The following is a 13,294-nucleotide window of genomic DNA, read 5'->3' as shown; positions in this document are numbered from 1 at the left end:
TTTTTTATGCTCAACGTTTACTTACTGCTTTCTTTAATTTTTCTGCTACTATTTTGTTCATTTATTAGGGATAACAGCTCATCTTCTCTTAATTTGGCTTTTGTTTTGAGAGTTTCATAACTTACTTCTAAATCAGTCAATTTGGTATTGTACTCTTTACATCGTGTTTCTAATTCCATCTGGAACGTAAGGAACAATGTAAATAAATAACGTTACATACTGTATGTTTCTTTACAGTACATATTTGGACTAGGGAGAGACGTGCGCGCGCCCCAAAGCTCCCATATTATAATACAGTTTTAAAACTATTGGCTATGTGAGCTGTAGACCACTCGATAAGCTTAGAAAATGTAAAAGTGAAAATACTTAATTCGTTGAGTCATTATCACAGTGAACTCTTAAGACTATAGACATTATTGGTACTTAAGTCCTTTATGCCAATTTCCGCATATTGAAAAAATTCCAAAAACTGGATCGACAAAAATTATATTTAATCATAGAATCTCGTCACAACGCGAATCGGTTAAGAATTGCGAGCTGTAGAGAAGAACATCCGGATATACGAAAGCATTTCGCCCAAGTTAAAACGGAGACCTTCGCCAACGCTTTTTAGTCAATTACATAGCAGGTCTGTGCACAACTATGCACTTAAATGTTATTCTATTATTAATACCTTAGCAGATGTAAATGTCTGAACTTCTTCTTTAGTCTGCGTTATCTTGTCCTTTAATATTTCCATTTCTGAGTCTTTTTCTATGTTTATGGCATTGAGTGTCTTAATTTCATCTTCCAACTTAGATATTTTGTTTGTGCTTTGTTCTAATTTCTCCATATATTCCACCTAAAACAAATGCATTTTCACAAACTAGCGCTGAAGTCTCAGTGATATATAGGTAAGAACTGAACAAATAGGCAAGACGTATGTACAAAACATAGGTACTTGATACATAGGAACTGTATACGCGCGCGATTACAATAAATCCGCCTCCGCGTCTGTCCGCTTGTTGGCGCGGTTGCACGGAGCGGGTTAACGAAAAATAGTATGAGCAACTGGCGTGCCGCGCTCGCTCATACTATTTTACATTCGCTCCGTGCACTCGCGCCAGCTAGCGGACTCCCTAAACACACTTTATACTCTTAGGAGTCCATGAGCCTTAAGAATATAAAGACACTAGAAATAGTACATATTCAGTTCGATGAAATTTAAATCATGTGCAAATGGAACAGAGCTGCATTTGTTTTGTTTTCAGTATTCAAACAAAATAAGTTCAACTAATTGCATGTAGCGGAGATGAGAATGTTAAGGTGGATGTGTGGCGTGACGAGAATGGATAGGATAAGGAATGAGTATATAAGAGGAAGCCTGAAAGTTGCACCCATAACAGAAAAAGTAAGGGCAAATCGCCTAGCATGGTACGGGCATGTGATGCGGAGGGATGAAAGTCATGTGACAAGAAAGGTATTAAGAATGAATGTGGAGGGAAGTACGAGGAGAGGAAAACCGAGGAAAAGGTGGATGGACTGTGTGAAAGATGATAGGAAACTAACGCAAGTGAATGATGAGATGACGGGTGACAGAGATGTATGGAAGAAAAAGACATGCTGCGCCGACCCCAAGTGAATGGGACAAGGGCAAGCGAATGATGATTTTTGAAAAAATCGATTTCGACTGGCAAATCATATTACTTTTTGGCAACCGGGTTTTTTAACCAAATTCGACCCAGCATAATCCGAATTTGCCGGTTGCTCGATCGAAATCTTGACCGGAAGTGAGATATTCAAGATGGCGGCCATTAATACCCTTCATAGCGACCCTAATGAGTTCCTTGTTAGGGAGGCCCACATTTTTTAAATATTAAGTTTTATAATAATTGTTGCAAAAAATTACAGTAATAATAACACATATTTTCTGAAAGTTTGGAGTACCTATCTGCCATGGTTTAAAATATAAAGCCCTTTAAAGATAAAAAAAATCGTCGTCAGCGCCACAATAAATACGAAAACAGTGAAGCCTCGTTATGGCACAAAATGTACTTGAATTCGAGGCTTTAATTCGATTTTATATTTTATGTATAGGTATATATTTATTTATTGAATAATGTAATGTATGTAATGTTTAGCCATTTATGAAGCTATTGGGACATTTAATTTATGTACGCATACTAATTATTTTCGTGTAAAAATGCATAAGATATACATATGATAATTCGTGCGAATATTTAATGAATCAATCGTTTTATTAATTAATTAATTGGGAGTGAAAGGTGTCAGTGTAACTCCGAAATCTAAAATATTGTTAAAAAAACGGCCTAGTCCGAGTCGGACCCGCGCCGAAAGGGGTCCGTACTTTGCACATATTTAAACAATGTTCTGACGTGAAACGTTACTAAATATAATCTAAAACTATAATTTACGATATTGCTTAAAATTCATTACATCAAGTGCTTTAGAGACGTTTTTGGTGCAAAGACCAGATCAAATCAGGGTACGTCCGACGAGCAAGTATACCTCCTTATATCTCCTCAATTGCGAAGGCCGAGCTGCAGGAGTGTACTCGTAATGCTCGAACACAGAACTATAACAATGGGTACAAGTCAGGGATGTTGCGGATGCCGATTTTTTGACATCCGCGGACGCGGATGCGGATTTTTAAAGGCTCACATCCTCGGATGCGGATGTCGAGATTAGGCACATAAAAAACGTCAAATATTACACTTTAGTAATCTGTATTAAAGAAAAACCGAAACTTAGTATTTGAACAAGAATATAGGTGCCCCACAATCGCATTACTATACTAAAGCCCAAATAAAACAAATTATTCACTTCTTGTCGCTGTCCGTCATAGGCTAAGGTGCTCGATCGACGAATTACAAAAACGAAACGAGATTCCTATTGGCTAATGACGAAATTACCTAGCACTTACGCCGCCGCTAAGACGTTCCTGTACCTACCTGTTCCACATCCGCATCCGCATTAAGCTCCGCATCGATTTTATGCGGATGCGGATGTTGAAAATAATGCGGAAGTTTCGCGGTTCCGGATGCGGATGCGAATATACAAACAAACAAACAAATCGTTTATTTACCAAATATTTTACAAGTTGACATCACAGATTGAACAAAAAATAATAAATTAGATTTTACAATTAAGCTAATATCCATCGGCCCCAAACTAGGCGCAGCCTGTATCTCGGGAACCGGGTAAATACAATTTACTGAGAAATTTTAACAATACTGAGTACTGAGTATATTCGCAACATCCCTGGTACAAGTGCCTGGTGCAATTGCCTGGTGCAATTGCAAAGGCCGTAGGACGCTTTCCAAGTAGGTCCAAAGCGTCCAAGCGAGCTTCTACGCGTACAAGTGCCTTAATGCGAAGACTGAAGACCCATTGCGTCCGACAGGTGCGCGTTTCCGCGTAAGATAGATAAGGGCTGAACACGCCCGTGAACGTATCAAGAAACTCTTACTATAGTGAGTCGGCCCGGGCATAAGTTCCAACTTCATGAAACGTAACCAAGTTTCGAGATATTGTGAAGGCCGAAGGCTGAGCTTCAGGAAGTTAGTTCTTCAGCCTTCGCATTTAGACACTTGTACCTGTAACTTACCTACTATTATTTGTGACATTTTCAACCAAAAAGTACCACATTGTCGCTAGTCGATAAGGTTTATTTCAAATTGAAGCTATATGGAAATAGCGCCTTATTGACAGCCGACACTAAGTACCCTTTTGGTTGAGAATGGCACATTTTGTGATTGACATTGATGCAAATTTATAGTGTAATTTTTATCCTGAAATAAATTAATCTAATGTAAATCTTTTTGACTTTCTGTATCTAGGTCACATATCATTTACAGATACAGAAAGTCAAAAAGTAGGGTTGTGCATGAACACTCTGAAGACCAAAGCCATGACCAATGGAAAACAAGAACCCATTTACGTCAACAACAACAGGATCGAATATGTAAACGAATACTTATACCTAGGTCAAATTATATCCCCACACGACTAGACTACGAAAGAACTAGACAGACGCATTAGAAACGGGTGGAAGCAATATTGGAACCTAAAAGAAGTTATGAAAAATAAGGAAATGAGTATGACCATAAAAAGGAAATTGTTCAATACGTAACTATTTATTAATCTGTGTCAATACCTGTATACTTCCTGTTCTAACTTATGGTTGCCAAACCTGGGCACTAAACAAACCCCACTACAAAAAGCTAGAAATTTGTCAAAACGCTATGGAGAGAAGTATGATGGGAAAGCGACTATCTGATAAAGTTAGAAATATAGATATAAAGAAATGTACTAAAACAAAAGATATTACTACAACAATTAAGAAGTTAAAATGGAAATGGGCAGGTCACACAATTAGAGGCAGAGAAAAGTGGTCTAAGGCAATAATGTACTGGTTTACTAGAGACAAAAAGAGGAAGCATGGCAGGCCAAGAAGAAGATGGGATGACGAGATTAAGAGCGCAGCAGGAGGTTGCTGGACTACAATAACAAAAGATAGGGATAAATGGAAAGAGTTAGGGGAGGCTTTTGCCTACAAAAAGGCATACAGATGGAAATTAGATATATATATATACATATATGTTAACAAATTGTACTTACAAAACACTTGTCTGAAATAAAGGCTATTAATATAAATATAATATAATATAATCTAAATCTAAAGGCGCGCCTCTATTGGACGCATTAGGCCTTCAGAGTTTGGCTCTACGCGGAGTTCGGCCTTCGGCGTTCACAATGTATTTGTGGAAGTTGCAGGAAGTGTGCCTTCCTTGGTTGGAAACCTTCGGTCTCGCTTGATGCTCTAATGTGTTAAAACATTAACCTGCCGCAGCTCAACGATACGGGCCGCCGGTCCTACGCAGAACACGGTCATGGGCCTTCGCAATTAAGATATTTGTGGAAATTGCAGGAAGCACGCACCTTTCGGAGGCTCCAGTCATTTCGGCTCTACGCGGAGCTTAGTCTTTGACCTTTGCATTCAGACACTTGTACCTACTATTATTCTGCATTTGAGCACTAATCTCTCGCAGCTCGACCTTCAGTCTCAAGTGTAGGCGCGCCCTCTTCTTCGGGTCTTCGGCCTGCGCAGAACTCGGTCTTCGCAATAGCTTTCCACACCACGATTTAAATTAACCATAGCGACTGTGCCATCTCTTGCATATTTACTTAAATAACTCTTGACATCTAACGCGATATACAAGAGTATATCAATAGTTATAAGTTATAAATATAAATTTTAACCCTACAAAAGCCTCAAATTTTTCTTTACAATTTGTTTGTTTATTTACATAAATTAGTCATTGTTCAAAATAATATCATACTCACTTTCACGTCCGTAACATTTAGAATATTTTTTGGTTTTATGGGTAACATTTTGCGTAGCATCAGCATTAAAGTCGTCGTCAATAGAACTTGCAAATAATGTAAACATTTGTTTACATTATTAATAGGTATGACAGATTTTGCTAGCGTTTGACACATAACCTAACATATTTACGAAGGTTATTTTGCCTGAAATATTAATAATTAACATTTAATTTAACTAAAAAAATATATAAATAAAAGAATAGACTGTAATAGACTGTTGATAAGGTCATGGTTGTCCTTTTAAAGAGCGAGATTACGAAGTAATGAAGGTAAAATGATTTGTTTACATTATTTGCAAGTTCTATTGATTACGACTCACGAACGAACGAGCTATCTCACGAACTTATAATTGGGGCTCATTTAACAATATTTAAAATTTTCTAGTTACACTAACAGCTTACACTCCCAATCAATTACTAAACGATTGATTCATTCATTATTCGTACCAATTCTCATAGTTCTCATACTAGACGCATTTTTACACCAAAAGAGTCTTAGTGTGCGTACATAGGTAGATTACATGTCCCAAAAACGTTTTTAATGATTAAGATATTGAATAAATAATCAAAGAAATAGATGCATTAAAAAAATAAGAACAAATTAAAGCCCTTTGAGTGCACTTTGTGTTGTAACGATCCCTTACTACTAGGATTTCATATTTCGATGCGACGCAGGCGATGATTTTTTTCTATCTTTAAAGGGCTGTAAATTTTGAACCATTTCAGGTAGGTACTCCAAAGACTCCAAACTTTCAGGAAATACGTGATATTATTACTATTATTTCTTGCAACAATTAGTTTTAAAAAATATAGGTCTGAATCATTTCAGGTAGTTACTCCAAACTTTGAGGAAATACGTGTTATAATTACTATTATTTCTTGCCACAATTCAATGGTCTCCACACAAGCAACCGGTAAATTCAGATACAGCGAGGTCTATTTAGGTTAAAAAAAACCGGTTGCCAAAAAGTAATATGATTTGCCAGTCACATCAAGAAAGAGAGTGATTTTGAATTTTTTTGTCTAGACTATACACTATAGGTCCAATTTAAGTAGCAAGTTTTGGATTTGTCATTTGTATGGCTGGGCCTTAGGAGGTTATAACTTATAAGTGCGACACACTTTATCACAAAAAAGTACGACTTCAATTATTGAATTATACAAAGCCAGATTTGTCAAGATTGCAACAAAAAACTCATACTCACCACTTCTGGATTGTAAAGTTTTTCTCGTTTCGTTAATTCTACGATATCCTTAAGATCTTCTTCTGCAGTTTTTGCTTTCTTCCTTAACACACAAGGAGGTGTTTTCGATGCATCTGTCGAACAAAAGCCGATTTTAATAATTGAAAATATAAAATAAAAATAGAACATATATGGAAATCCATGACAGATAGACACACGGCGGTAAGTTCGAAGAAAAATATTAAAATACAATTGATTTAAGATGACTAGAAAGAGAGAGTCGCTAGAAAAATCGTAGATCGTAGACAGAATGAATAGAAAATTGAAGAATAAAGATTATCAATATTGTCGTTGCCATTTACACGAAATTAAAAACGCCATCCCGTGAAATCAAAATTATGGCCCTGTCTCTGATAAATAAAACTGAGGGAAAGGGGCCCACAGGGGCATCACATTTCTATTGAAAATCGTAAATGGCCTAAGATTGAAACACAGTAAGTTCGTTGAGAATGGCCTCAATACGGATGTTGACAATTTTTTAGAACAGTTTTCATTTTATAGATATAGACACGTAATTATTGCAAAAAAAACTTTTTTAATTTTTATTCATTAATTTTTAATAAAAAATCGACTAATTAGTTTAGTGTTTAAATTTCGCGCAAAAACGCTCCAAGCTGTCACGTGACCTTGATGACGTAACGATGTGATAAACAAACTGCTGTCAGTGCCATATCTGGCACTGACCTAGTGGTCCTCACCACCAGGTTTGACAACTTGTCTGTGCGTGTTTCTCACAACGTGACGTCACGCGCTCCGATTTGCGTTTTCAGTCACGTGATGCTGGGCATTATTTTAAATACTTTTAAATTATTATTAATTAATTTAATACGCATATTTACACTTACAAAATAAGGATTCTAATATTCCCTGCTATGGTAAAAAGATAACATTTCATATATTCGCGATTCATGTCAACATCCCTATACGGCAATTATATAATACTCACTGTAGCATTTGTGGTATGGTGAACAACGTGAAGGGTTAGATGCATTGTCATCATCACTATCTGTAAGTAACAAATAAAATCTAAGTCAAGTAGGATTCATCATAAAACTATAAAATAAAAATACACAGCATTACAGTTAAAACCAATTCACTCTCTTAATTAGTTAATTATGTCACCAATTGGCGAGAGGTCGCACAGGATCGAGAAAAGTGGCGCTGTCTTGTGTCGGAGGCCAAGTCTCATTTTGGGTCGCTTAGCCAACGAAGTAAGTATGTCACCAACCGAGCACATTTTTGTTCTTCAATGTGCGCGTCGGAGAACGCATAACGGAGGGTTCCATTCCTTTCCATACAACATTAATAAGGTCAACCGAGATAAATGTGTCACTAGAGGTAAAAGATTTCTTCTAAATGGAACATTTTAACCCTCGCTGTTCGAAGTGTGGTCACTGAACTTTTAAAGCAGATGACTATAACATGTTGGCTTTCGAAGATATCTTCAAAAGACGCATTTACCACAAGACGCATTTACCCTGGATGACTTAAAGCAACCAACAAAGAACCGCTGTTGCTTAATTCTATTTACCGATTTCACTGAAAAAAATGTGACGTCACACCAGGGGGGGGGGGGGGGGGAGAGTTTGCCCAATGTGACCAAGTGTGACAAGGAGGGGGAGGGGACAAAAAACCTCGAAATTCGTGTGACGTAATTAATGGATGAACCCTTCTTACTATTTGACAGCTGCCAACTGTCGAATAATCACTAGGGCGGCGCCACCACAGTCATGCCCCCCTAACCCTATAAAAACTCACCAAGGTCGATAATCTCGTCGCTAAAGTTGACCTTCTTGTCTTCGGGCGGCGGCGTCACCATAGCCCTCTCCTCCGACACGGGCGGCAGCTGGCTCGGCCGCTGGATCGGTTGGAACTCGCGCGGAGTAGGGAACGCTGAAGGGCTGCAATTAAATTTAATTATTTTAATTTTAGTTAGTATGATGATGAACGATGATAATATTGATAATAGAATAATCTAATACTAACGAGCAAATATCAAAATAATACACAATACATTACTTAAAAAAAATCTAAATAAAAAAATATTATATACCAATAAATTGTGGTATAAGAAAACCTCTGCAGTTAAATAATTTCATAAGTGGAACTCGCTTGTAATTGAGGCTGGGCATGCAGAGACACAGCGGCGTCGTCGTGCGTGCTCAGCTCGGCAGAGGAGATGGTGATGTCGACTCACTTATACTTGAGACTGGGCGTGCAGAACCTCGGCACGGCGGCGTCGTCGTGCGGGCGCAGCTCGGCGGAGAAGATGGTCATGTCGACTCACTTGTACTTGAGACTGGGCGTGCAGAACCTCGGCACGGCGGCGTCTTCGTGCTAGCGCAGCTCGGCGGAGGAGATGGTCATGTCGACTCACTTGTACTTTAGACTGGGCGTGCAGAACCTCGGCACGGCAGCGTCGTCGTGCGGGCGCAGCTCGGCGGAGGAGATGGTCATGTCGACTCACTTGTACTTGAGACTGGGCGTGCAGAACCTCGGCACGGCGGAGTCGTCGTGCGGGCGCAGCTCGGCGGAGGAGATGGTCATGTCGACTCACTTGTACTTGAGACTGGGCGTGCAGAACCTCGGCACGGCGGCATCGTCGTGCGCGCGCAGCTCGGCGGAGGAGATGGTCATGTCGACTCACTTGTACTTGAGACTGGGCGTGCAGAACCTCGGCACGGCGGCATCGTCGTGCGCGCGCAGCTCGGCGGAGGAGATGGTCATGTCGACTCACTTGTACTTGAGACTGGGCCTGCAGAACCTCGGCACGGCTGCGTCGTCGTGCGGGCGCAGCTCGGCGGAGGAGATGGTCATGTCGACTCACTTGTACTTGAGACTGGGCGTGCAGAACCTCGGCACGGCGGCATCGTCGTTCGCGCGCAGCTCGGCGGAGGAGATGGTCATGTCGACTCACTTGTACTTGAGACTGGGCGTGCAGAACCTCGGCACGGCTGCGTCGTCGTGCGGGCGCAGCTCGGCGGAGGAGATGGTCATGTCGACTCACTTGTACTTGAGACTGGGCGTGCAGAACCTCGGCATGGCGGCGTCTTCGTGCTAGCGCAGCTCGGCGGAGGAGATGGTCATGTCGACTCACTTGTACTTGAGACTGGGCGTGCAGAACCTCGGCACGGCGGCGTCTTCGTGCGGGCGCAGCTCGGTGGAGGAGATGGTCATGCGGCGCGGCGCGCACCACGTCTTCCTGCGCGCGCCGCCTGGGACACTACTCGCGCCGAAACCGTTCAGAATCATCTTTCGGAGGCTCTCTATCTTGCTCAAAAGCTTACGGTTGTCTTGCTGCAACGATATTTAATTGTCAATTTTACACCAACCAAAATAAATATGTCAACTGTCCCAAATCTACCCAGGCTAATTGGTGTTTTACACAATAGGATATTCTACATTTTTTTGAAATATATTTATATTTTTTTGTATAGCTTCGATAGCCAACTAGTATTATTATTTCATGAAAATAACATCGCTATACGCAAAGAAAAATTGTTTAAACATTTAAACGATAAATGTTCGCGCCAAAATGGCAGCCGACATTCTTATGACCTTGTGACGTCATAAAGCAATGCACTAACAAAGAAATGTCAAATGTGAAGGGCAAATAGAACACTTGTTTCTGCTACAATAACGTCACTGATGAGTCAAAAAAAATGGTGGTCGGCGTTTTCGGTCACGTGACATACAGATAATAAAACTACAGTTTGAATTTTGAAATTAAAAGTAAATCTCATGTTTTTAGTATTAAACTCGTATTTCTTATAGTCAAACATGGTCACTCACAGGAGATATCATCAAACGAATTCAAGTATGTCAACGGTCAATGGAGAGAAGTGTCCTTAACATAAAGTTATCAAACAGAGTTAGAAACACAGGGATTAGAAGAAGAACAAAATTTATAGATGCGGCGATACATATACTGAAACAAAAATACAATTGGGCAGGGCACATAGCGAGGATGAAAAATAACAGATGGACAAAAACAGCAACAAATTGGAATCCAAAGATTGGTAAGAGAAAAAAAGGCAAACCAAAAACAAGATTGGGAAAAAGACCTAATAGAAACAATAGGAAAAAACTGGAAAGAAATGGCAACAGACAGACAAAAATGGAAAAAAATGTTGGACAAATACTTAAATATAATAGAAAAAGGCGATTCGGAAGAGGCCTAGGTCAAAATCTTATACTTGGCCGTGGCCCGCATAATAAATATAATACCCCCTAAAAAAGAGAAAAATCTAAACAAAAAATAATAATAATTTCTTATTGTAAAATCTATATAAATAACATATTTTGAAAGACGAAACTCCCTCATTATTTAAACATTTTTAGGGACTTACTTCAATATGATTTTTGATAGCCAATTCCGACTGCAACTTGGATAGTTGCTTGGTCAAATCCTGTAATTTTGTAGCATCCGTAGCCACCGCATTCACTTCCGGCTTGTTCTTGATTGCTTTAGCTCTGTTGGCGAACCTGGAACATGATCCATGATCATATCAAAGAACAACAATACTTGGATTCTATAAAAAAGTTAGTATTTGGGGTTTTTTCCTTTACAACTGTTGGCTAGACTGATAACTCATAGATGTACGAAATGATGATGATGTAAAAATAATTTGTGTAATTTTGAAACCGCCATGGATAATGTTGCTTAACTAGTAAAATCGTGTCTACAGTAGGTACCCACTAGGTAATATATATATTTTATACTGGTAACTTACTGTAAGGTGGAGATCGTTTCTTCAACAGCGGCGGGGGTAATGGCACATACGATACTGGTCTTAGCGTTTCCGCCGAGCGAGTTCTGCAGGATACGCGTAAGCTTGCTGTCTCGGTAGTTTATGTGTCTGGAAGTTTATAATAAAGAGTACGAGATTATTAGAAAAACAGTTGGAAAGTTTTGGTCTGCTACAATGTTTACCATTATCAAATTTGTTCGGTCATTTAGTCACCGAATTTCGAGGTACCACCTCTAAAATAAATTCAGGGAAGACAAGTAAGTTTTAGTTATAAAATAACTACCGAATATTTTTTTCAATGTACTGGAATAGATCTTATGTGCTTTCCTTGAACAACTTTCCGTTGGTACCAGTACCGTCTCCTAGAAAGTGGACCGTTTATGCCGAATTCCGAATAATAAAGATAAAGCGACTTCTTGAAGTATGAGCCTTCCTTAAAAACTTGCCAGTGGCACCGGTGGCTACAACATAGACTAACAATGCTGAAAGCCAACATGAACATACTTTTGCGGGCCCTCAGACAGCTGCTTGATGACCAGGCCCAGCACAGACAGTGACTTGTTGATGTGCGTGCCCTCCTTGAAGCGCTTGCCGGTGGCGCCAGTCTGGCCGGCGCGCTCGGAGCCTGCCAGGTCCACCAGGTTCAGCTGCGACACGTTCACACAGCCCCCTGTCTCCTCGTCTTCTGTGTGTTCTCGAGATTCTATTGTCTGATAAAGAAGATATTGTAATTGTTGGTATAAGAAGCACACTTCTCCTAGATAGTCTGTAGGAGCTGAATAAATATAGAATAGAGAAAAGAGAAAGATATGTACTCACAATCTGGAATATTGAATGAGACCTGCTACTTTCTTCATTCATGTTTGTGGCACCAGTATGTCGGTTTGCCTCACCCTGCAAATAAAAATTTGAAATTTAAAGTTAAACAAAATGTGATTTAATCGAATTTAAGCTATCGTGAGACATATTAACTTAACTAACATAGCGGTTTCACTCACGTGTTTTTAGTCACACACACAGCGGCTGGGCTGTGGCGCCAGCATGGAATCCTGTAATCCAGGGACGAAAATCCGGTGCGTGTTGTGACAGTGCAGTGGACATAGTGAGTTCGTGTTGTTCATCGCTACAAACCCAAACCCGCCATCGCGCCCGCCTACAACAACAGCGCAAGACTCCCCTCAACCGGTTATATCACGCGCGCGACGCGGCGCGCCGCAGTACGTGGCGCCCATCCGTCGTGACCGCTACTCACTCACTCAGGCACTGTTAGTGCTTGAAAATGGAGACCTAGGCTCTCCGAAACATGTCGCGCGAGTGACTAAAAACTAGGGATGTACCGACTAGTCGGGAAAGCCGACTAATCGGCCACATTTGTAGTCGGCGATTAGTCGGCGACTAGTCGGCCAAAATGGCCGATTAGTCGGCCTATTCTTAATTACAGAAAAAACAGGACATAAACGATATAAACAGCGAATATCAAGTGATAAATATCTATTTGGGTTGCGTACGAAATGTTTTGCACATACACAATTATTATTACCGCAATGTCGTCGCAGACCGTATCATATTTTGTATTTGGTTGCATTTACGAAAGTAGGTAATATGAATTTTAGGTAATTTTATTTCTATTACTTGAGGTGTCTTTAATTAAGCTGCTAGGTAGGACCTACCAACCTTACAAAACGCGGGTATCATAAGGAAATTCTATATTTATCACTCAAGCCGCAGAGGAATTATTACTGTTATGAGTAATGGCGGAGCATAATGCTTCTACAGCCTATGGTCACTGAGGATGGTAATAAATAGTTGAATTGTTATTCCACACGACCAGTCGTTAAGTCTTTACATCGGCAGGAAACATCTTTCAATTAGTAATTTGATAAATATCGCGACACAAATGGTTTTTGCTGTG

The 13,294-nt window shown here is 39.9% G+C and overlaps 1 protein-coding gene across 2 annotated transcripts in view; it reads right to left on the bottom strand.

Annotated features, from left to right (window-relative positions):
• LOC134741436 (centrosomal protein of 290 kDa-like) overlaps window positions 1-13,294 on the bottom strand; it is a 37,813-nt gene that overhangs the window by 21,677 nt on the left and 2,842 nt on the right. Inside the window, exons 4-13 of one of the 2 annotated variants that reach the window (XM_063674212.1) lie at window positions 12,202-12,276; window positions 11,887-12,092; window positions 11,365-11,490; window positions 10,981-11,116; window positions 9,729-9,928; window positions 8,390-8,532; window positions 7,578-7,637; window positions 6,593-6,705; window positions 674-841; window positions 26-179 (exon numbers count right to left, since the gene is read on the bottom strand). In XM_063674212.1, the coding sequence (XP_063530282.1) occupies window positions 26-179; window positions 674-841; window positions 6,593-6,705; window positions 7,578-7,637; window positions 8,390-8,532; window positions 9,729-9,928; window positions 10,981-11,116; window positions 11,365-11,490; window positions 11,887-12,092; window positions 12,202-12,276 (1,381 nt within the window). Of the gene's footprint in view, window positions 1-25; window positions 180-673; window positions 842-6,592; window positions 6,706-7,577; window positions 7,638-8,389; window positions 8,533-8,918; window positions 8,963-9,728; window positions 9,929-10,980; window positions 11,117-11,364; window positions 11,491-11,886; window positions 12,093-12,201; window positions 12,277-13,294 lie in introns of those variants that run through there. The other variant, XM_063674213.1, reaches the window with a different exon arrangement.

Source organism: Cydia strobilella, chromosome 5 (assembly GCF_947568885.1).
Source record: "Cydia strobilella chromosome 5, ilCydStro3.1, whole genome shotgun sequence".
NCBI classification, from domain to species: domain Eukaryota; kingdom Metazoa; phylum Arthropoda; class Insecta; order Lepidoptera; family Tortricidae; genus Cydia; species Cydia strobilella.
Note: the sequence above shows the minus strand (reverse complement) of the source record. Positions and strands in the feature narration are given on the sequence as shown.